General features: G+C 42.3%; 1 protein-coding gene across 1 annotated transcript in view; it reads left to right on the forward strand.

Annotated features, from left to right (window-relative positions):
* DBR1 (debranching RNA lariats 1) overlaps positions 1-23,442 on the forward strand; it is a 585,557-nt gene that overhangs the window by 406,974 nt on the left and 155,141 nt on the right. Inside the window, exon 9 of the mRNA XM_044060681.1 lies at positions 363-587. Within this exon, the coding sequence (XP_043916616.1) occupies positions 363-587 (225 nt within the window). The remainder of the gene's footprint in view (positions 1-362; positions 588-23,442) is intronic.

Below are 23,442 nucleotides of genomic sequence, written 5' to 3' on the forward strand. Positions count from 1 at the left end.
GGAATGGAATTAATAAAACATGAATTAGACTATGTAGTAAATGATACACTCATAATTTTTAGACTGCATAACACCAGTAAACTTCTGTGCTCTAGAACACTCTTCATGTGGTCTGAAGTGTTACAGACCATAGAAGGTTACTGTTGTTTCATTGTGTAATTCATATTCTGTTAAACTACATTGAATAGTCTGTGAATTGTCTTAGTAATTGTGTTTTTATTATTTTTTGAAGAGTTGGACTGTTGCTGTTTAGTAGTGGTAATGGTGACTGTAGTAATACAATCCTTAGAAAATGTATCAAAGTTATTGTATTATACTGTACTGTAGAAAACTCTATTATCTTTGATACTGTTTTTATGTAGGTAAAGCAGTCCTTGGATATCTTCATGTCCCATGACTGGCCAAGAAGCATTTGTCACTATGGAAACAAGAAGCAGCTTTTAGTTAAGAAAAAATTTTTGCAGCAGGATGTAGAAGACAACACATTAGGCAGCCCAGCTGCTTCAGAGCTGTTGCAACACCTTCAACCAACGTATTGGTTTTCTGCTCACCTTCATGTTAAATATGCAGCAGTCATGCAGCACCAGGTAATTAAGAAGATTAAAGTGGTGGTTCTCTAATTTGTAAAGGATGTGTATTTTGGAAAACTGCACATCTGAGCTCCTTTGGCTGTACTTGAGATGTACTGCGTCAGGCCATGGTATTGTGAAGGAATTGCAAGGTACGTGATGGGATAGAGTGGCCACACTGTAAATGCAGTAAATGGCTTTCATGAAAACAAAATGCTGATTTCTTTCCTGAATCTCACAAATTCACTAACCTTGCAGGTACTGCTATGTTTGCAGATAATGTTGATATCATATAGTTGGTAAGGAGGCATTTGTATAAAGTTTAGGTTCCCAACCAAGACTGTGATGTTGTCATTGCTGCAGTATTTATTTTCTTGGATGTTGTCTTCCCAATTATGTTGAATACATTGAGAATGAAACCAGCTCCAGTTATGTTGAGTGCACCCCGGTGGTCGAAGTTTGATTAGCAGCTTGGGCAATTAAAGTAGTTGGCAGAGGAGGATGGGTGTGCCCATCTTGAGGCGGAGGCTGGGAAGGAAGACTCGTACAGCCATAGTGCCTTGGAGGAGAGATGGCATGTGTACTTATCCTGAGGCAGGGTTTTGGCTCAGTAAGCCCGTCATATGACTGTAGCCTCCATTACTGAGTGTTAGAGAGCATGTACTCTTCAGGGAGAAGGTGTCCCCACAGAGATACAGATGGCTTGTTTCCATCACCCAGGGGGTGCACTTAGTTCACAAGAATGCCGACATTGGCATGATGCCTGCAGGGGTGCAAGCAGCCTTGATAGCTGCTTGTGTGACACCCTACTAAATGGCGTTTGCCCCCATACTGTACTGGAATAATTCCATAGTATGGAGGAATGAATATATGGGAATGTTTGGTGGTTAGTGGTCACATGGAGCTAAAATCAGGTATTAAATAATAATTTGCCTTGTGCTGCCGTCATCAAGAGTAGGCCAGAAATGTTGTGGATTTGCTGTCCATTTTCATTTAGGATGCACACTTGAATCTGTTCATCAGGAAAGAGCCAGCTTGTACGGAGGTATTTGTAGAGCTGTAAGAGTCCGACCAGCCAGGTCAACATTCTTCTACATCTTTTTCCCATACTTAATGAATAGTGCTGAAACAGTCATAACTACTCAAATATGTATAGTTACTATAAGTATACTTCCACATCTGAGACTCTGGATCATGGTAACTGTTTGTCCTTGTGAGATATTGACAAAAATCACTGTATTTTATGTTGACAGCCATAAAAATGCACTTACTTGTACCAAACAACCTTGTAACTCTAAATTATTAACAACACTGAATTATTAAAATGACTAGTGCTCTTTACAAAGGGAAAATCCCCAAACCAGCTGTAAAGAGAGGAATGCATTTTAATTCTTTTATTGAAGGTCTCTAGCCATAAATGTCATTCCCTGTTAAAATAACCCATATTTAAAGTATTTGAATACTAAGGCCTTGACACAAGGACTAAAAAGGGTATGAGTGGTCCCATTTAACAAATGGTATGTTCACAAAACCTAGGGAAAAAACTAGAGTTCTCCAAACCCCAAATGGCCCATTAACTGTCTTTTCAAAAAATATATATGTAAAGAAGTTAGAGGAATTGAAAAATTGTACGAGACATTGTGGAGAAAATAAATGGTCATTTATAAAAACACTGTGATGATCCGTGGAGCAAGCAGACCATGTGAACTAAACTTCAAGTAATGTCGTAGTGGTACTTTGAGTAGTAAAAGGTTCCAGTTTACTTTACTCATCTTTTTTGGAGGGGGAGTAACATTGATGCAGTGCCTCTAAATATTGTGTGTCAAACCTCTTATTTTAATACCTCCCAAGCCAGTGATGTTCCTTATTAATGTGTTTCTGTACCCAAGCCTGTTCTAGCATTAAGTACCACCACCATCACTGTCTGTCTTATGTAAGATGGCAATACCAAATTAGAAGCGCCTCACCCCACTCTTACATTCTGGTGCCCGACCAGCAGCTTTTGATGACTAACTAGTTTGGAGAAACTAGAGATTTTAATTTAAGAAGAAGACTTAGGATCTTGGCAAGTGCCAGTCAGGTTACCAGAAGACATTGTCCTATGTAGATATTTGTCTGTTTCATCCCTGAAATCTTTAACTGCTGCAGAGCCAACCATATGTAACACTGTCATTAACAAGGCTGAATTATTTGAAATGACCCTTGCGCCTAGCAAGGGACAATTTTTCAATGCGTTTTCCTTACTTTAGCCATCATTCCCTGGTAGAGTTTTCTAAAAAGGGAAGTTTGGCTTCTGTCTCTGCATTGGCTACCTTATTATTTGAATGTTAGTCATCAGATACTTCTGAAGAGGTCACAACCTTCATTTCAGTAATTGTATTCATTATTGGTCTCATCTCCATATTGTTCCACAGAGCTGTTCAAGAAAAGGCGACTTTTTCGCATTCCAGAGGCCCAGCAATGGCATCAGCTTGCTTCACTCAGTCTGTGGCTTGATCAACAAAAAACTTTTATATCTGCCTTTATTTTCTGGATATCAAGTTTTCATATTGACATTTTTATAATACTTTTATTTCCACTTCTAGAATAATTATCTCCATGCTCACTTTCATAGTGGATTAAGTCAAGGGTGTAGAATGTTGGATAGGTTTAAGGGGGTATGCATTCTTTCCAGCCTAGCTGTAAAGGCTGTTAACTTTATGGCTTAAAATTAGAACTCTATTTTGGAACAGGGCAACTTATTGCTTTTAACCTGACTCTGTCATTGTGGTAGGCTATTAAAATTGGTTTTCAGTGAAAATAAAGCTGGTAATTAACGAAATGTACCAAAGCTTGCTTACTTACTGACATTTGACTGCCGGGAAAGTCCAACTGGTTAGGAGCCCATTTTCATCGGAGTCCCAGGGAGAAAAGCTCCAAGTTATTACAAAACATTTTAAGTACAATAATTCTACTATTTTCAAAAATAAAACAAAAACATCTGCCGTTTAAATAATTATAACAAATTAGACAATATAAAACATTGGTTAAAAGTTGTATGACAATCATTTAATATTTAGAGAAGTTTTAAACAGTTTGTAGAGAAATTAAAATTAAGTAAGTCTAATTCAAACAGGAATTGCAGTATGAAGTAAGGGAAAGACAGGCTTATGGTACATCTAGAAAGTCAGGGAATCGAATTTGATAGAACTAAGGAAGTAAGTGAAGACAGGATAATAGAGGTATAAGGAATGAATTTGGGGATATAGTTTATCCTGATTTTGTGTAAGAACAAAACCAGAATTTAGCTATGAAGTCTTTCTGAGTGGTTTTAAAATGTGGTAGGGATGGTATTGATGGGTATTGACCTGCTGGGCACAGTTAAGGAGTTCCAGGCCTTGGCGAACCTTGTACGAGTACACACAGTGCCCAGCATATTTGATTGATTTGTAGACAGGAGTTTTTGGTCAGTGACTGGGAACATAGTTGTATAGCATTTTGTTTAATGCTGGATTGGCAGATGGGTTCTGGATAATTTTATAAGTGGTAAGAAGCTGTGTGTATGTTAGTTGATGAGGCAGTTCTAACCAGTTTAGGCCTTTTCTTGCTATACAGTGGTGGGTTCTGAAAGGAACATTTGTTGTAAATTTAGCAGCCTTGTTATAGCATTGTTTAAGTTTTAATTTTTGTGAAGCTTGAAGAATGGGAATCCTTGAAGTAAGGATGGGAGAGCCATAAAGAATTGTGGGGAGTAGATTAGTGGCAAGTGTAGTTTTAGTTGTGTTGATGAGAACTTTCTTCACTATGTAAGGCATCCCTAGTGTTTGAGCTTTTCATGTACAATTTTGTATATGCAAGTCAAATGTAAGATTATCATCTACTTGTCACCCTTAATAATTTTATGTGAGAAGTGACTTTAGTGGTTGCATTATCAAGAGAGAGGACTTTAAGTTTTGTCTTTTCACGAGAGGCAGATTTGGGGGGAAAAGCAGTAGTTTTGGCTTTTTTGGGTTGAGCATGAGTTGAGTTACGAAGTCATGTTTCAGTGGCTGTTAAACCTTCCTGAGCAGTTTTTTGGAGGTGTATCATGTCAGATGTGCAAATGAGTGGAATAATTTGCATATTGTATTATAGTGGCCTGTTGTGGGCATGTATAGAGAGTGTTGGTGAAAATGTTATTAAAGAGAAGGAGACCAATGATAGAGCCTTGTGGAGTACACCAGTGGTGACTGGGAGGTAAGGAGAGAAAATGGAGTGCCGTTTTCCTGACTAATACCTATTAGACAGGTAGCTTTTCAACCACAAAAGGGTAAGCTGAGAGAGTCTAATTGAAGTAGAAGTTTGCTCTGACAAACTGTGTTGAAGGCTTTAGACATGTTGAGAAATAAGGAAGAGACTAGTTTGCAGTTATCCCTAGCTTTTATTGACGGTATATAGGTTAGAAAGGGCAGTCCTAGTACTTTGGGAAGGACAGAAGCCATGTTGTATAGAGAATAGCAGATGTTATGTGATCCTATCTCGCCTACATTCTGTACTGATGGGCTCGGAGCCGATCCCTCGGCTCCGACTCGGCACGCTATGCTATAGAGCGAGGCCTCTTATTGGCTGAGCTATTTCTTATCCCAGGATGCACCACCACTAATCCCCAGATCTCGTTTGCCGCTTACAAGCTAAGACATGGTCTCAACTTGGCTGGGCTAAGTACTAATTTATTTAGGCTTTTCCTGTCGGGAATTTGTTGGTTTTGAATCCAAAAGCTGTTTTAACAGCTAGTTTTGTGATACGAGTGTGAGTTTGGTGTATTTGTTGAGAAATTTGTCTTTTTGTGAAGGGAAGGTTTCCCGTTTTTAGTTAGAGGGGCCTTCCCCTTTGCTATTTGTTTTTTGTTTGCTATTCTACGTTTATTTGTGGGTCAAGTACCCGTTTAAGTTAGAGGGTCTTGACTCTCTCTTCTGTGTCTTTTTGTGCAACTGCTTTCTTGTCAAAAAAAAAAAAAAAACTTTATTTTGAACTTAAACTGCTAGTTTGCTGTTATCTTTAGATAAGTGTGTTTTTTTATCTCTTTAGAACATGTCCAAAGAGCATTAGACCCTCCGGGTTTAAAAAAATGCACGAGGTGTGGTTATAACATGTCCATAACGGATGACCATTCCTCGTGCGTTTATTGTTTAGGCGCCAAGCACCTACAAGAATCTTGTAGCATGTGTCACGCCTTCTCATCAAGGGTCCTCCAGGAGAGGAAAAACAAATTAATCCTTAAGGGATTAATTAAGCCATCCTTCGAGGAGGCTTTATCTTCTTCTTCCTCTCCTTCAAAAAAGAAGAAAGCGTCGGCTCCGACCAGTCAGTCGGAACCGACTGCCAAAAAACCTAGGCAGACTTCTCCATCGGCTCCACAGACTTCGGAGCCGAGGGCGGAACGGTCTGCCTCGATGCCTCCAGTCTCGACCTCTCTGGTTTCGGAGCCGAGGACTGGGGCATCGAGAGGCGGGTCACCTTCATCGGCTCCACTGATATTGGAGCCGGTGAGGGTTGCCGGCTCAGACTCTTCCCCTTCGGAGCCGAAGTCCTCATCGGCGCCGAGGGAAATTGCCTTGAGATCTCCCTCGGAGCCGATAATTGTAGAATCCATTCGGAGCCGGTCCCCTAGTCCTTTGGAGCCGATGGAGAAATCGGTTCGGACCCGATCGGTATCGTCCAGGTCATCCAAAATGTCTGATTCGGACATCGACAGGGTGCTCCTAAGACTCTTCCAGTCTCCGGTGTTCCAAAAGTTAGTTTCGGCTCCAGCCCATTCGGCTTCGGAGCCGCTGGTCCACCTTGCCACTATAGTTCCTCCTCCAACAGCCTCAGCACCGTTGGAGCCGGTGCTGGTGGAACCGGTGGAGGTGTTAGGGTTGGGCCCGACCCTTACTCCAACTCCGGCTCTTGGGTCGGAGTTCGGTACGCGGACTTCTTCCGTCGGCCCCGGGGGGATGCTTCAGGATTGATGTTTTCGGTCCCAAGTCTCCCTCTCGGTGCGTCAGCTGCGGGAGTGCCGTCTACCGTCATGGCCGCGGAGGTGGGACCCTCCCAGGATTCTGGTGGTCCCGCCTTCAGGGCTATGAGGAGTGCGTTAGCCAAATCATCTTTGGCTACCTCCACGGTCTCCCCAGCTCCTTCCCTGCATACCGAGACTGGGTCTTTGGCAGTCCCCCTGTCCTTAGACAGCGGAGCCTCGGGGCCTGCGGTTACCCCCACTGGGGTTTCTCCCCCTCCTGGAGGTCCTTCTGAAGCTTCTTCGGAAGAACCCCCAGGAAAAGATCGTGCAAGAGGAAGCACGTTGACTCCCCTGATGAGTCTCTTACATCAGACACTGATCTCGATGATGCAGAAGGGTCCCCCAAGTCATCCTCGGATGATGTCTCCTTTGCAGACATCCTGGAAGCCCTCAAACAACGAGGCGGCTGGCAGTCCAAACCCCCTTCTGCTGATGAGTCGGTATTCCTTAAGGCCTTCGGGGCTCAGCCCTCCGCCTCCTGGGTGTCTCCGCCCTTCGACGAGCTCTTGGATTTGATCTGTCGAAGGGCGTGGGAACACCCAGACTCTGTGGAACCGGTGCCAGCTCGTCCTAATAAGTTCCTCTCGGCACCCCCTGAAAAAGAGTTTCTAACTAAAGGTGTGGCTGTAGATGCTTTGGTGGTGGCATCTGCTACCCAGCAAGATGTAGCAGAGGCTTCAACGTCCGTCCATCCTCCTAATAAGGAGTCTAGGAGCATGGATCGGTATGGAAAGCGCACCCTAAGTTCAGCGGCCTTTACATTAAGGTCCTTGAACTACCTTGCGCACTTTACTAGATTTCAGAGGGATCTGATTAAAGAACTTTCCGTTACCCTCTTGGGTAACCTGCCTGAGGAGCTGGCCCAGACGGTTCGCTCTCAGCTGGCTACATTGTCGTCCATTTCAAACTCGTCCATGAGGCTCATTTCTTATGCGGCCGAAGGGGCGAGTAGAGCTGCGGGTACAGGCATTGCTCTACGGAGACAAGCCTGGCTCCGCCTGTGTCATTTCGCGGAGGCCTTTAAGTCTTCCTTTGCCGACGCCCCCTTTGATGGGTCCTCCCTGTTTGGACCCAAGGTAAAGGACACACTGACCCGCTGCGAACAGGAGGGTAAGACTCTTACTGCCGTAGGGGCACGATTTTCCACTCCCTTTCGGCCTTATCCCAAGGCTAAAAGAGGAGGGAAAATGTGGTTCCGTAGATCTCAGAAGCCTTACCCCTCTCAGCAGGATGATCCCCCTTCCAGAGGCAGGGGAGGGGGAAATTCTTCCGAAAGACGCCGTCCCAGAGGCGGCAGAGGCCCTCGCAATACTGGAGACCATGAGTCCTTTAGTGGCTCTTCAGCCTTTCACAGTCCCTGAGGGATTGCCCGACTGTGCAGCTCCGGAGCCAGTCGGGGGTCGTTTTTCGAAGCACCTAAAAGCCTGGGAAGGTATCACTCAGGACCGCTGGGTGCTTCGAATTATCGCTGGAGGTTACACCATCCCTTTCTCTCTCTCTCCACCTCAGTCCAAAAAAATCCCGGACCCGCCACCCAGTCAACAGGAAACTGCAGCCTCAGAAGTTTCAAAGCTGCTGCAAAAAGGAGTCATTCAACCGGTCCCCGCAGACCAGATCGGATTAGGGACTTACTCAAGATTCTTTTTGGTGCCAAAAAAGACCGGGGACTTGAGACCCATTTTGGACCTCAGCATTCTAAACCGTTCAGTCAAAAAGTCCAAGTTCCGAATGGTCACCCTACAAACCATTCTCCCATTGCTGGAGAAAGGTGTTTGGATGTGCTCCATAGATCTCAAGGATGCTTATTACCATATCATGGTACATCAAGCGTCCAGGAGACATCTGCACTTCAGCCTAGGAGGCAGTCATTTTCAGTTCCGCGCGCTGCCCTTTGGTCTCACCACAGCCCCCAGGGTGTTCACCAAGTGTTTGGCGGTTGTGACTGCTCACCTGAGAAAGTCTAGGATTCCAGGTGTTTCCGTATCTAGACGACTGGCTCCTAACTGCCACCTCCAAGCATCTACTAATGCGGAGCCTACAAGCCACTATATCACTGGGCAATTCCCTTGGAATCACCTTCAATTGGCCAAAGTCTGTGTTGCTGCCATCTCAATGCATAAGATTCATAGGGGTAGAATTTTATGTGAGAAGTGACTTTAGTGGTTGCATTATCAAGAGAGAGGACTTTAAGTTTTGTCTTTTCACGAGAGGCAGATTTGGGGGGGAAAGCAGTAGTTTTGGCTTTTTTGGGTTGAGCATGAGTTGAGTTACGAAGTCATGTTTCAGTGGCTGTTAAAGCTTCCTGAGCAGTTTTTTGGAGGTGTATCATGTCAGATGTGCAAATAGGTTCATAGGTTCATAGGTTCATACTAGGCTATCTGCCCGAGGGCATTTACAAGCCTAGCCCATCGTTTTGTGGCTTACGCCACCCCTTTAGTATGGGGAACTATACCCATTATTTTGCTGTGCCTCTGTCGAGCAGTGACACTGAGGTAATCCCTGGGGTATATCTGCGATCTCCCATCCATTGGTCAAGATTTCTCTTGAACAAGGCCAGCGAGGTGCTCTGCCTCACATGTACCGGGATTTTGTTCCACAGCATAGGGAGTCTTTGGGTGATGAATCTATCCCTCCAGCACATCCTATTAATAGCCATGTCAAGGTTTAAGTCTCCCGCCCTTGTGGCTCTGATGGATCTAGATTTTTTGAGGTGAAGCATATTCATCAAATCTGGGTTTGACATGGCCTTGTATGTTAGGCAAAGGTCACCTCTGAGCAAGCGGTGGCGACTGAATAGAGCTGGAGTTCTTTCAGTCGGGCAGCATAGGACAGATTTTTGAGACCCTTTATCCTTTTGGTGAGGAACTTTTGTGGCCTCTCCAGCTGCTGCAAGTGTCGGGTCAGATACATTCGAATGGGGCATTGTACTCAATCATTGGTCTGATGAGTGATGAGTAAAGGGAGACTATGACCTCCCTTGATCTAGATGAGAATCCCTTCATGATAAGGTGGGCAATGTAGAAGGTCTTCCTAACTACTTTAGCTACATGGGTGTCGAATGACAGACTACTATCAACCTGGGTCCCCAGGTCCCTGATAACTTCTTCTGTGCTCAGTGGATTGCCACCTATTTGGTAGCTAGGGGTAACCTTGTTTTTCCCGAAGGGTATGACTATGCATTTTTGGCATTTAACTTTAGGCGTGGCTCTGGCACCAGTTATCCGTTTCTGTGAGACCCTTCTGAAGGATATCTGTGTCAGATGTGTTTTCTACTGTGGCCCAGTTTGCAGTCATCTGCAAACTTTGTCAGCCATAACCCTCCTGTGTTTGCTTGTACTTGGAAAAGTAGATGCCAAACAAGAGTGGGCCCAGGACTGAGCCCTGTGGGACACCACTTGTGACAGGCTTTGAGTCTGACATGGCGCCAGCAGCTCTGACCCTGTGGGTTCTGTCACTCAGCCAGTTTGCAACCCATCTTGTGATGTATGGGTTGACATTTAAGCTGATGAGTTTTTCAATGATACCCGAATGGGGTATTGTATCGAAGGCCTTAGCCAGATCGAGGTAGGCTGTATGGACTGCCTTTCCCTCATCAATGGCTTTGGTGACTGTTTCGAAAAAGTCAACCAAGTTTAAAAGGCATGATCTGCCTTTGACAAAGCCAAACTGGGTTGGATCCAAAGTCTGCAAATTCCCTATGTCTTTATTTATGAGGTCCATTATGATCCTCTCCATGGCTTTGCAGATAAGGCTTGTCAAGCTAATGGGCCGGTAATTTCCAGGGTCGGTGGAGGCACCGCCTTTGTGAAGTGGTACCACAGTTGCAGTGCGCCACTCCCTGGGTACGTATCCAGAGAGTGGAATCATTTGCATATTGTATTACAGTGGCCTGTTGTGGGCATGTATAGAGAGTGTTGGTGAAAATGTTATTAAAGAGAAGGAGACCAATGATAGAGCCTTGTGGGGTACACCAGTGGTGACTGGGAGGTAAGGAGAGAAAATGGAGTGCCGTTTTCCTGACTAATACCTATTAGACAGGTAGCTTTTCAACCACAAAAGGGTAAGCTGAGAGAGTCTAATTGAAGTAGAAGTTTGCTCTGACAAACTGTGTTGAAGGCTTTAGACATGTTGAGAAATAAGGAAGAGATTAGTTTGCAGTTATCCCTAGCTTTTATTGACGGTATATAGGTTAGAAAGGGCAGTCCTAGTACTTTGGGAAGGACAGAAGCCATGTTGTATAGAGAATAGCAGTTTTTCTATCAGCGATAGTCTAGCAATTGTTTTTGAATACATTTTTTCAAGTGTTTTGGGAAGGGGAGATAAGATTGCTATAGGTCTAAAGTTATTAATGTCTTTTGAATTTCCTCCTTTGTGCAGAGAGATAATGTGTGACTTGTTCCAGAGAGAAGGGGATGTAGCATTCCTAGATTGCCCTATTTATAAGGATTGAGACAGGATAGGTAATGCTATTGGCTGCTATTTTTAGGTACTTGCTTGGAAGGTCATCCGCTGAAGATGAGCATGATTTGTTTGATTAATTTTATATAGGCTGTTGACAAAGGTTTGAAGGTGAAAATCGATGTGGTGATGTTTCTGTTGGGCAGGGCCTGGATTAGGCATTGAGGAATCCTTGGTTAAAAATGCTATACTGTCTATAAAATAAGAGTTGAACTGTATTGTATTTTTGAGTGTTCAGTTATCAGGAGAAGGGGTTTGGATCAAATTTTTGGCGTGGATATAAGATTTCTTTAATGGATGTCCAGATTTTTTTAGTGTTGTGTTTAGTATTCTGAAAGTTATTATAGTAGTTTTTTGTTTTCTTTTGTTTTTTAGAACTTTTGCGAAACATTCTAAAGTTTTCAAGATGTTAAAGTGTTTTATACTTTTTCCATTCTTTCCATGCTTTTTTCTATTTTGCATTAGCATTCTGCTCTTTTTGGACAGCCAAATTGCATCATTTGTTTTTAGATTCTTCCTTCTAGGAAGTGCAAGGCTATTTAGAATATTTAGAAAAGTTGTATTGAATTCATTTACAGCATCATCTAAGGGGGGATTTTTAGGAGCTTCCGTTTAATAAATGGTAGTATAATAGTGAACATTTCTGGGTTAAACTTGGAAAGGTTGTATGTTTTATAAATATGCTGTTTAACTGGATGTGTGAAATGTCTGGTCATGTAGATTAGAAAATGATCACTGAGGGAGTCTGACATTATTGTACCTTTGGTGGAGTATTTGCTAGGGTCTGATACTAGGATCCAGTCTAATAGGGAATTTGATGTCCCCATGTAATGTGTAGATTATTGAATGTCTGCAACTACTATGGTTATAACTAACAGACTTGCATGACTGAGAACTCGGCCACTTCTAGTGGATGCAAAGACTAAGATATTGATTGAACCTGTGAGTGCCAAAACTGTTTTGGTACGCTTCTGAAGGTATTCTTAAATAAGTTAGGAAAAATGGAAAATTTTGGTAGGCATGAAACAAATGTTACTTATTGGTAACCCTTAGTCTTCAGGCCATTTCCACAATACCTGGGAGTGCTTTCTTTTAGGAAAGTAAAGACTGAACAGGAAGCAGTAATGCAAAATCCCTTGGGGGGGGGGGGGGAATACTCCTCAAATAATCCCTTTTCAAGTTTTCTCAAAAAAATGTGCAGGAGGAATGTTTTCACATTATAATAGTACTTGGAAACAGGTCATCTAAGACCAAGTGAGCACACTGCAGGTATTTTCCCAGGAGTTTACAAAAGAACTTGCTTAAGCACCTTTATTAGACAACCTTTCTTCAGCAGTAACACACACTCTTAGATCTAAACTTGCAACTGGTCACTGCATTTTTGTTTTAAGGTTTCATTTTCAAAAATACATTTATCCAGTTATATTACTGAACATTGATTTATTTGTGAGGTACACAAACTTTAATTTACTTTGCAGTTAGTAAAGCAAACTTTAGAATATGTGAGAGCAGCTGAATATACAAAGCATACAAGTACATATGTGCAGACATTCTTGCTCTGTAGTCATGATTTCACTGTGTTTCTAATAGTAGACATATTTAAAACAATCGTCATGGTATATGCATCTAATTTTATAGGGTAGAAAGGGTCACGCAGACAAACCGTTCAGTAAAAACTCAAAGACCCATCCAAGCGACAGTGTAATACCTTAAACCTCTTGTAATGGAGACCTGTAATGATATATGCTAATGACCTGTTTGGCTTGAATGTTTGGGATATTTTTCAGGCTCCGTAATGTTTATGAACATCAAGCCTGACTTTAGCTTTTGTGTTTAAGTATAGCCAAGCAGTCCACTTATGCTGTAATGATGAGGTCAAGAAAAAGGCTAAAACGTGATGTTTACAGCTAGTGGGGTTTGTTTTTATCGGGCTGAAGGTACCCATAAAAATTTAAAAAGACATAGGCAGTCAGACACTATGTATCTGAAACACTGTTATGTCGTTAAGGGGTCATTTGCGTGTATATCATGGGCCTCCACTACAAGAAGTTTAAGGTACAGTGAAGATTTTTGCTTGGCTGGATCTTCCTTGCAGTTTTTACATCTAATTGTGTAGGGGATATCCTCATCCTGTTTTTCCTTTTCATTAGATGTCTTAATCTTTATTATGTCAGCTTAATGATGATGACTGCACTTGTGCAATTGGCGCGTCTTGGAGAATTGTTTCATATATTAATGATAGGACTGATGAAATAATGTAGGCATAGAACAAATAGAACACATTTAGGAAATGATGCATCTGCAAAGATCATTCAACCCCTGTGAAACAAGACAATGCCCCTGACAACTTTGGAACTCTGGATGCAAGTATTCAGCAATCTGAGAATCCAGTTTGTTTAGAAGGAGACAAAAAAAGAAAGAGGTTCACAACAAGGAAGAAAATAAACTGATTTATGACTGTAAAGGAAAAAGAACATGTAAAAAATGACACTGCTTTGTTGCTTAATACACGTTACATGGAATTATATTTTTCTCAGGAAACCTTCAGTCTACAGAAAGACACAATTTTTTCAACATTGAAGGTAGAAAAAGAGGCAAGTGAAAAGGAAGAAATCAAAATTGAACATGGAAGTATTGAATAACATTACTGTAAGAAAAAAGAAGAGAAAGACAGATGTTGACTACATGGCTCAAGCTGTGGATTTACAATACTAGCTGGATGAGAATTTAATATACAGTGTAAACAGTGGGATTAATAAGACTAGTGATGATCTATCCTTCATAACAAATATTATTGTATTAGAAACTGAAGATTCTTCAGAGCTGGCCAGCAAAGATATTCTTGTAATTGGGGATTCAGTTATTAGAGGAACTGATTTGCAGAGAAGATAATGAACACTGAATAGTGTTAGGCTTGCCAGGAGCAAAAATAAAAGATGTAAGACGAGCCTTGGAAAGCCTTAATGTAAGGAAGTATTGATCCTTTTTTATTAGTGTTGGTACAAGTGATGTCATCCGCAAGGATTCTCTGACTGTTAGAGGGAAATGACAGCCCTCTTAGACAGTATAGCTTGTACTGGTGTTAGGACATATTTTTCACAAATCACCTGTAGAATGGATAGTCAGGTCACTATGAATGAAAAGATTTTTTGGGTCAATACCTACATGAAAAAATTATCCTGTTTTAAAAAATGGAAATGTGTAGACTATCCAAGCCTAGTTTTGGACACACCTGTTCAGACAGGATGGCGTGCATTTCTCAAGCTCAGGGAAGAGAATTTTTGCAGCAGATATTGTGCAGTATTTGACAAACACTAGTCAGGTTTTTTTTGGCAGGTCGAACATTTAACAGTTCACAGATAGCAGCATTTGAAGCGTCTGTGATGGTTGTTAATGCTAAGAGCATTAATAATGTATTTTTATTGAAAAATTTGCTGCATTCCCACAAGATTGGTGTTATTGTTTGTGAAACATGGTTAAACAATGACGACTGGAAACCAGTTCTGTCAGGGTGTAAATGTTTTTATTGTAACAGACATTCTAACAAAAATTCAGGTAGAGATATTATGATGGGGATTAAAGATAGTTATGAGACTTGGGATCATTACATGTTCAGTGATAACACCAGTACTATAGACTGTGTAACTGACAGTAAAGACAACCCTGGAACATATAATTGTTGGCGTGTATACACCACCAAAGTCAAGTACAGATGACCTAGAGGAATTTGTACATTTCTTGCACGAAACACAGGAGGGAAGAATAATAGCTGGACTTAAATTTACCTGAAACAGACTGGAATAATATTGATTCAACAATGTTAGTAAGAAAATTATTCACAATGTATATTCAGGAACAACAATTGCTACAGATTGTAAAAAAACCTACCAGGGGACAGAACATACTGGACATTGTTCGTGTTCCTAAAGAAATTACTGTTACTTCAGGTCAAGTTTTACCACCATTGATGTGCAGTGATCATGGGATTATAATAATTTGTTGCTAGATAATTCTACCAAACTGAAATCTAAACCAATGCACAGAAGGTTAATTACAGATTGTATGGAAGCAAAACTGTCACTATGTAAAACTGGAGTGAGGTGTTCAGTGGAAAAACTGCAGACGGAATGTGGAAAGGTTTGAAAGAGGAGTAGTTTGAGTGCAAAATTTCAAAAAAAATGTTTAACTTCAGGATCTAGGCATACAACATTAGGGGGGTACATTTCCATAAGAACATATCTGATTAAGGTGAGAGAGAAAAAATATAAGAAATGGAAGAGAGGTCGAACTATATCTTTGAAAACTAAAGTAAACAAGCTGGACAAACAGATTAAGCATAGTGTGAGACAAGATCAAGAAAAATTTGAAGAAAATTTATGTAAAGATATTGAGCATAATAGGAAGCCTTTTTATAGCTACATAAGATGTGGAAGGAGTAAAGACGCACAAATTGATAAACTTTCTGCATATTCGAAAATTTATTCTTAGACACAACAGATTATAGAGATCTTTACAAAATCTTATGCAAAACAGGTTGGCTCCACAAAAGGGGTGGTAAGTTGTCCTAGTGACATCTAGGTAAATCCACAGACTGGAGTCGAATTATATTTTATTGTAAAAGAACTGCGCAACTGGATCCAAACAATGGCAATGCTCAGATCTGCTCTGAGCTACAACAGAATGGCATTAAATATACTGATCCCAAGGATATTACCAATATCCTGGCAGATCGATTTAGTGCCAACTTCACCTCCCTGTCACCCTTTAAAAGGCCCATCTCAATACCAAAAGATTGCCAAATTCCGGTAATCACGGCTACAGAGGTAGAAACTGCACTCTCCAAAGCTAAGAATACAGCATCCATAGGACCAGATGATATCCCGGGCTGTGTACTACATGAACTTCAAAATGAACTGGCACCTCACCTAAGTGTCATGTTTAATCACAGCCTCACGTCAGGCTTGGTGCCCACTGAGTGGCGCACAGCTATAGTTATCCCACTCCACAAGGGGGGATCCATCTTGGATCCCGGGAACTACCATCCCATCAGTCTGACAAGCCTGATCTGCAAGGGCATGTTACGCATTATCATGGAACCTATAAACAAAAACATTGGCAACCTTCAGACACTGGACCCCACCCAGTTTGGGTTCATGAAGGGCCGATCTTGTCTCCTGAACCGGATTGACTTCTTCAAATCAGTCTCCAGAGCTGTGGACGAGGGTAAGGTGGTCCACATAGCCTATGTGGACCTTGCTGAGGCATTTGACACCATCCCCCACTCTGGAATCATAGATAAACTTACTAAGCTGGGCATAAATCCCTCTGTTACTCGATGGGTTGCCAACTGACTTACTGACAGAACCCAGACTGTAAAAGTAGCCGACTCCAAATCCAGCTCCAGACAAGTGGAGTACCTCAGGGTTCAGACCTGGGGCCCTCTTGTTTGGCATCTACTTCTCTGAAGTACAGGCCAACACTAAGGGACTCTGGCTAACAAAGTTCACAGATGACTGAAAACTGGGAGGCCATTATTGAATCCCCAAATTATATAAATATTCTACAAAAGGGCCTTACAGAAACAGATATGCTTGTTGCCAGAGCCTTGGGCTCAAGCTTAACGCCAAGAAATGTATAGTGACCTCCTTTGGGAAAAACCATGTACACATGAATTACCATATAGGTGGCAGTAGACTAAACAGTGAAAGTATGATGAGAGACTTAGGGACACAGGTGGACAGAGGTCTCTCCTTCGATAATCACATCGCCACAACAGTCAGGAAATCCTGTGTGGCACACCTAATCACTAAGGGCTTTTCATCCAGAAAAAAGAGATCATTGTCCCACTGTACTCATCCCTCATTAAACCCATTATAGATTACAACACCCCGTTTGGTATGTACCTCACAAGACATCTGCAACAGCTGGAGAGGCCACAGAAATACCTCACTATGCCCTATGCTGACCATCTAAAAAAACTCGAGTTATACTGTGTGGCATATTGTCTACTCTGAGGCGATCTCTGCTTAATATACAAGGCCATGTCAAACCCTGGGCTGTTGGACATGCTCCGCTTAAAGAAATCTCAATCCCTCAGAGCCACACACTCCAGGGATTTAAACCTTAGCATCACAATGAACAAAACATGCTGGAGGGATAGGTTCCTGACCCAGAGATTTCCCATACTCTGGAATCGACTGCCCATACATGTCAAGCAGAGCGCCTCCTTGACCCTCTTCAAAAGGAACTTTGACTATTGGATGGGAGATAGGAAATTCACCCTGGGGATCACGTCAGTCACCTTGCTAGACAGGGGTCCAGGGAAGTAAATATTGTGGGAAGAAATATCCAGGGAATTGTTATGGCTAGGCTTGTATAGGCCCTAGGGCCGATAGCCTAGTACCAACCTATGAACAAAGCACAGGGAGGAGATGGAATTAGTAACAGTGACCTGAGAACACTCCAGCAAGAACTTACAGTACCATTATATCTGTTATTCACTAGGTCATATAAATATGGGGAGATTCCTCAAGATTGGAGACGTGCTTATTAAACCTGTCTTTAAGGGAAAGGGGAGTAGAACAAACCCAGAGTCATATAGACCCTTAAGTTTACTTTCATGTTGTGGAAAATAATGGAGAAGGTAATACTGGATAAGTTATTTTCAGAACTGGATAGGTTGGGACTTGAAACCATATATCACCATGCATATGTTGAAAACAGATCTATTACCACCTGTAACATATTCTGTAAGAATATAACCGCTATGAATGATAACAGCTATGAAGAAAAATTGTGCTGTGCTGTAATTTATAAAACACTGATCAATAAGTTAGTACAACTAGGTATTGATGTGCTCCTGATAAGATGGATAGCTGCATGGCTTACAAATAGAACATGGCAAGTATCATACAGCAACTGGACAGGTGAAATCCTTGGTTACAGTCAGGGTATCCCACAGGGCTCTGTCCTAGGCCCTTACTTGTTTCAGATTGTATCTTTCAGACCTAACGTTTTCATCGGAGGTGTTCTACAGTCTATATGCAGACAATCTGAAGTTGGATAAACTGATTACATGTATTACTGTTAAGGCATGTCTGCAAATAACTTGCCCATGTGGGCACAGGAGAATAATATGCTGATAAATACAACAAAAACTAAGCATATGAGACTTTGAAGACATAGATTGAAAGGTGTATGTTTAGTACAGCACACGGTGATTGAACCTGTAGACTCATTTAAGGACCTGGTATATGGGTGGATTCAACTAGTTTTTCTAATCCTATCATCCAATTGGTTAATGATAGATGTTAAGTTGTCAATCTCGCCTTCATTCTTGCTGGATGGGTTCGGAGCCGATCCTCGGCTCCGACTCGGCCACTTACTAAAGCTCGAGAGCTTATTTTACCGGCTCGAGGCAACCCTATATCCCATGATGCTAGGCGATTACTCCCCAGATCTCGTTTGCCGCTTTCACTTGTGAGGTGCGTATTTTTACTGGCTCCTGGTAAGTCTTTTGAATACTTAGTTTTCGGTCACCCTTTTTGGTTAGTTTTTCACCCAGTTGTTTTTTAGTAGTTAACGACTACTTTTAATCCTATTCCTGTTAATACCTTCCCATTTTTTTCCCTTATATCCCCCCTCCACTCTTTAGGTTAGGCCTTAAGCCTGCCCCTTTCCTAATTATTCTTAGGGATCCTGTGGAGTGTTTGGGTGTGCCAGTATCCCAGTTAATATTTTTGTTGTTTTTTGAGTGTTGTGTGTGTGCGTTTCTTTTTCCTTTTGTGCTCCCTCGACACTGTTATGTCGAAGGAACCAAAAGAAACTAAGGTCTCAGGCTTTAAGAAGTGTGACTCGTGCTGTCAGAAAATGTCTCTGACAGACTGTCACACTTCTTGTGTCTACTGCCTGGGACCCCTGCACCTGCAGGACTCTTGTTCTGTGTGTCATGCGTTCAGTCCAAGAGTCTTGCAGGAGCGCAGGAACAAACTAATATTGAGAGGCTTGTTAAAGCCCGAGGGCTCCCCGACTAAGTCTGCGTCGGGGAGGCCTTTGAAACCAGCAAAACCGTCGGCTCCGAGTACTAAGCCTTCGCTTTTGGCTCTTTGTCTGTGCCTTTTTCAGGCTTGTTGGCTGTTGGTGAAGCACCCACCAAGAGGAGAAAACGCTGAGAGAAGAAAGGAGTCACTTTTGAGATTTTAAGTATTTTTCCTCTGTTTATTTGCTAAGTTTTTCTGCATAGCTGCCTATTTTGAGCATTTTCTGGCTTGTTAAACTTGATTTCTGCATTAGTAACTGTATTTAGAGCACAACCTAGAGCTGTTTACTGAATTTCCTGTTTGCACTTATTTTTAAAATCGTTTTTTTCTCAAAACTTGCATTTTATCTGTCTTTGGCCTAGCACTCTTGTGTGGGGTCATTTACTGCACTGTTATAACTTGTTGATACTTGTGAACCTCTGCTATCTCTGAAAAAAACAAAAAAAAAAAATCTTGCTTTTTCCCACTTTTCTGAGATTTAAAAAAGTTCAGTTACAGGCTTGCTGTTCTTGAACTGTTTGTAAGTTTCTGTGAGGCCATTTTTTGCTTGGGCTAAAGGGAAGTCTCTCTGTTGATCAGTGGCAGTGAAAAACATTGAGTAGCCTGCCTGCCCCTGTGGGAGTGGTTACTGACTTGAAACTGTAGTTTTATTGGCCATTTTGGGTCGATTCCAAAACTCCTTCATCTTCCTCTCTTAAAACCCTCTTTTGCGCGGTTTTGCACGTTTTTGTGCATAGCGCAACAGCGGGCAGCGCCGCCTAATTGAGTGTAAACTATTCCTGGCTCCACAAAGTCTGCTCTTCACCTTTTCCCTTAGAACTGCTCTCTCTCAAAATTTAAACACCATATTCTCATTCTAAGGCCCTTCACTGGTCCAATTAAGTAATCCTACAAGTTAGCACTATTAAACCATAAGTGCTACTTACTCTTATACTCTCTACGATTACCCTGTCCTCTATTGGTCCATCTTAAATTCAGTTTCCCTATATCACTCTAGCATGTCCAAAGGTCAGTCAATGGTTTCCTCTCCAGTCCAGCTGGTGAATCTGGGAATTTTGAGGCAATGTTACAACTGTCTCATGTACACGGACAACCCTCTCCTCCTCCAAACAGGTTCAAATATATGTGAGAGATGCAACTATTTAGCCAAACTGGAGGCTGAGCTCTCTCATCTCAAAACTGGTGTAACCAGTCGGGAGGAGAAGGTAACCTCACACAACACAATTCCAGTATCACATAGTCCCACCACATCAGTGAACCAAGCACATAAATACACAAAAACATATTCGGAGGCTCTAAATAAAAATCTACCTAAGCAACAGAGACCTCCAAAGCAGACATCCAAGCAAACGCTACCTCAAAACAAAACGCGCACAACACATAGCCCACAAAGTCAGTGTGCCAAGCAGCCACAGCCCTTAAGGCTGAATAACACACCTGATACTCTTGTAATAGGTTACTCTATTGTCAGACACACTGACGTCCCGCTCACCAGGCTGAATAAAGAGAAGGTCACAGTGAGCTGCCTGTTGGGTGCAAGGATCCGCCACAGCTCCACGTGGTCCTGTTGAGTCTTCCTGGCTACAGAGAACTGAAAAAAAGCGACTGCTTTCCTGATCAAGTATCCTGCTGTTTTTTATATTTGTTTTACCTTCTACTGCTTACCTAGAGCAAGCTTCAACTGTTTTCATAGTTATTTACTGCATTTTTTATTATCTGCACTTAAAAGTACATTTTAGTCGAAATTAGTCTAATTCAAGTCGAAAAGTGTTTGTTTGCTGTTTAATTTAATTGTTTGGCTGCCCACTAAAGTGTGCTAGCCTGTACTACTGACTTATTGCCTTTTCTGCATTTAGCGCGGAGTTGCCACTAGAGCACCATCGGGCAGCGCTGGTTAAACAAGGTTAAACTATTTCTGGCTCCGTAAAGTCTGCTCTTCAATTTTTCCCTTAGAACTGCTCTACTTGTAATCTAAACAGTCTATTCTCTATCTGTAAAGCTCATCACTTGTTCCTAAAGCATTTTTTAGTCAGGTAAAGCACTTCTGTATTATACAAAGTACTTAACTAGCTTAAAAACCCCTTGAGTACCCACTTCCCTATAGGTCCTTTCTGACTCAGTTACACAGCAAACTTTTTCATTTCTTCTAGCATGTCAAAGGGTCAGTTGCTAGTGTCCTTTCCTGCTCAGCTGGTGAATCTGGGAATATTGAGGCAATGTTACAATTGCCTCATGTACACAGACAACCCTCTCCTCCTCCCACAAAACACAAATACGTGCGAGAGATGCAACTATATAGCCAAACAGGAGGCTGAGCTCTCTCAACTCAGGACTGGCAAAACCAGACACGAGGAGAAGGTAACCACACACACCATAAACCCAGTCTCACATAGAACTATCACAACTACAAATCAAACACATAAACACACAAAGACATACTCGGAGGCACTGATCAAAAATCTACCAAAACAGCAGAGTCCTCCAAAGCAGACACCCAAACAACTGCCACATCATGACATAACACAAGCAACACATAGATCACAAAGTCCGTGTGCAAATCAGTCACAGCCCTTAAGGCCAAACACAATGCCAGACACACTTGTCATAGGTGACTCCATAGTCAGACACACTGACGTCCCACTCATCAGACTGAACAAGGAGAGGGTCACAGTAAGCTGCCTGTCGGGCGCTAGAATCCGCCACATAAAACAAGCACTCAGGTCACTCCACAGCAAGTACAAGTATGACTCAGTCATTGTCCATGCCGGTGTGAATGACCTGAGACGTACCTCCCTGGACTACATGAAAAGAGACATAAAGGAGCTATCAGATTATGTAGCCCAGGCTGGTATGACCCTGACCCTGTGCAGTATCCTACCTTCACCAAGAATGATGCCACAATACAGAGACAAAATGATCAGTTTTAATAATTGGCTTAATTTCTGGTGTCATTCTAAGGGGATCCAATGTCTGTCTGCCTGGAATGACATGCTTGACAAGCCACGCTGCTTCGCAAGGGACGGCTTGCACCTGTCACCCCTGGGTTTCCGGATATTGGCAAAGGCTCTTGCCACCCCCATAGTGTCTCTTTTAGACAAGGCTCAAATTCTAAACCTACCGCCCTAGAAAACAATAATGGAAAAAAACTAAGGGTAATGCTGCTCAATGCCAGAAGTCTAAGTCTCAAGATGCACGCCCTCGATGCCCTCCTCACGATGGAGAACATTGATGTCTGTGCTGTGACTGAAACCTGGTTCAAGGCTCCTGAGAGCACCCCGGCACTATCAGGTTTTACCTCATATCATGCGTTCCGGCCCCAAAACCCGGACCGTACCACAAAAGGAGGGGGTGTATCCATATTCATCAAGGAAACCCACACCTCCAGGCTGGTGGCAACTCACGAAGCATCAGAGACCACTCAGGTGCAATTAACCATAGGCAAAACTGCTCTACAGTTTGTAGCATGTTACAGGCCACCCTCTCAAACTCAGGAACCCCAGACAGCCTTCCTGAAGACACTGGAGAGTATAAATGTCTCTCCAAACGCTATCATATTGGGTGACTTCAACTACCCAAACATAGACTGGGAACATTACTCAAGCCCCAATACCCTAGCCCAAAGGTTCCTGGAGTTCATAAACTCAAATGCTATGGAACAACGTGCCACCATTCCCACAAGAGATGAAAATATACTAGACCTGATCATCACAAACATGGGGACAAAATGCTCCACACCGGAAGTATATCCCTCATTGGTGAGATCAGACCATAAACTAATCTCACTGGAGATCCACATCCCGCTCCCACCCCCAACAAAAAAGACCACAGTGAAGAACTTCTCAAAAGCCAACTTCACACTTCTTAAGACTGGTGTGGTATCCTTCAAGGCCCCTGAGCCATTGGAAACCACAACCCATGCTGCTGAATCCCTTACAAATGCTTTCTACGAGCACCTCCAGGATTGCATGGATCAAGCAATCCCAAATAAAATCAAGACCCTTTCCACCAAAGGCAAGCGCCCAATCTGGTGGACCCCAGCCATAAACAAACTTTACAACAAGAGGAGAAAGCTACTACAAGATAGAGCAAAATCCCTAAAAGGGAAGACATCTCTGATCAATACTAGTAAAACCTACGATCACTCATAAAATCATCCAAGGCCAACTTTGAGAGAAAAATCGCCAAGGACTCAAAAGACAATCATAAGGCCTTCTTTAGCTATGTTAGAAATCTGGGTGGAAACTCCCAGATATGCTCAGAATTAGTCCAAAATGATACAAAAATCACTGAACCCACAGACATTGCAAACATACTGGCAGACAGGTTCAGTGAAAATTTCTCCCTTCCTCCCCAAAAG

This window comes from Protopterus annectens, chromosome 2.part0, assembly GCF_019279795.1.
Source record: "Protopterus annectens isolate FY-2018-M chromosome 2.part0, PAN1.0, whole genome shotgun sequence".
NCBI classification, from domain to species: Eukaryota; Metazoa; Chordata; order Ceratodontiformes; family Protopteridae; genus Protopterus; species Protopterus annectens.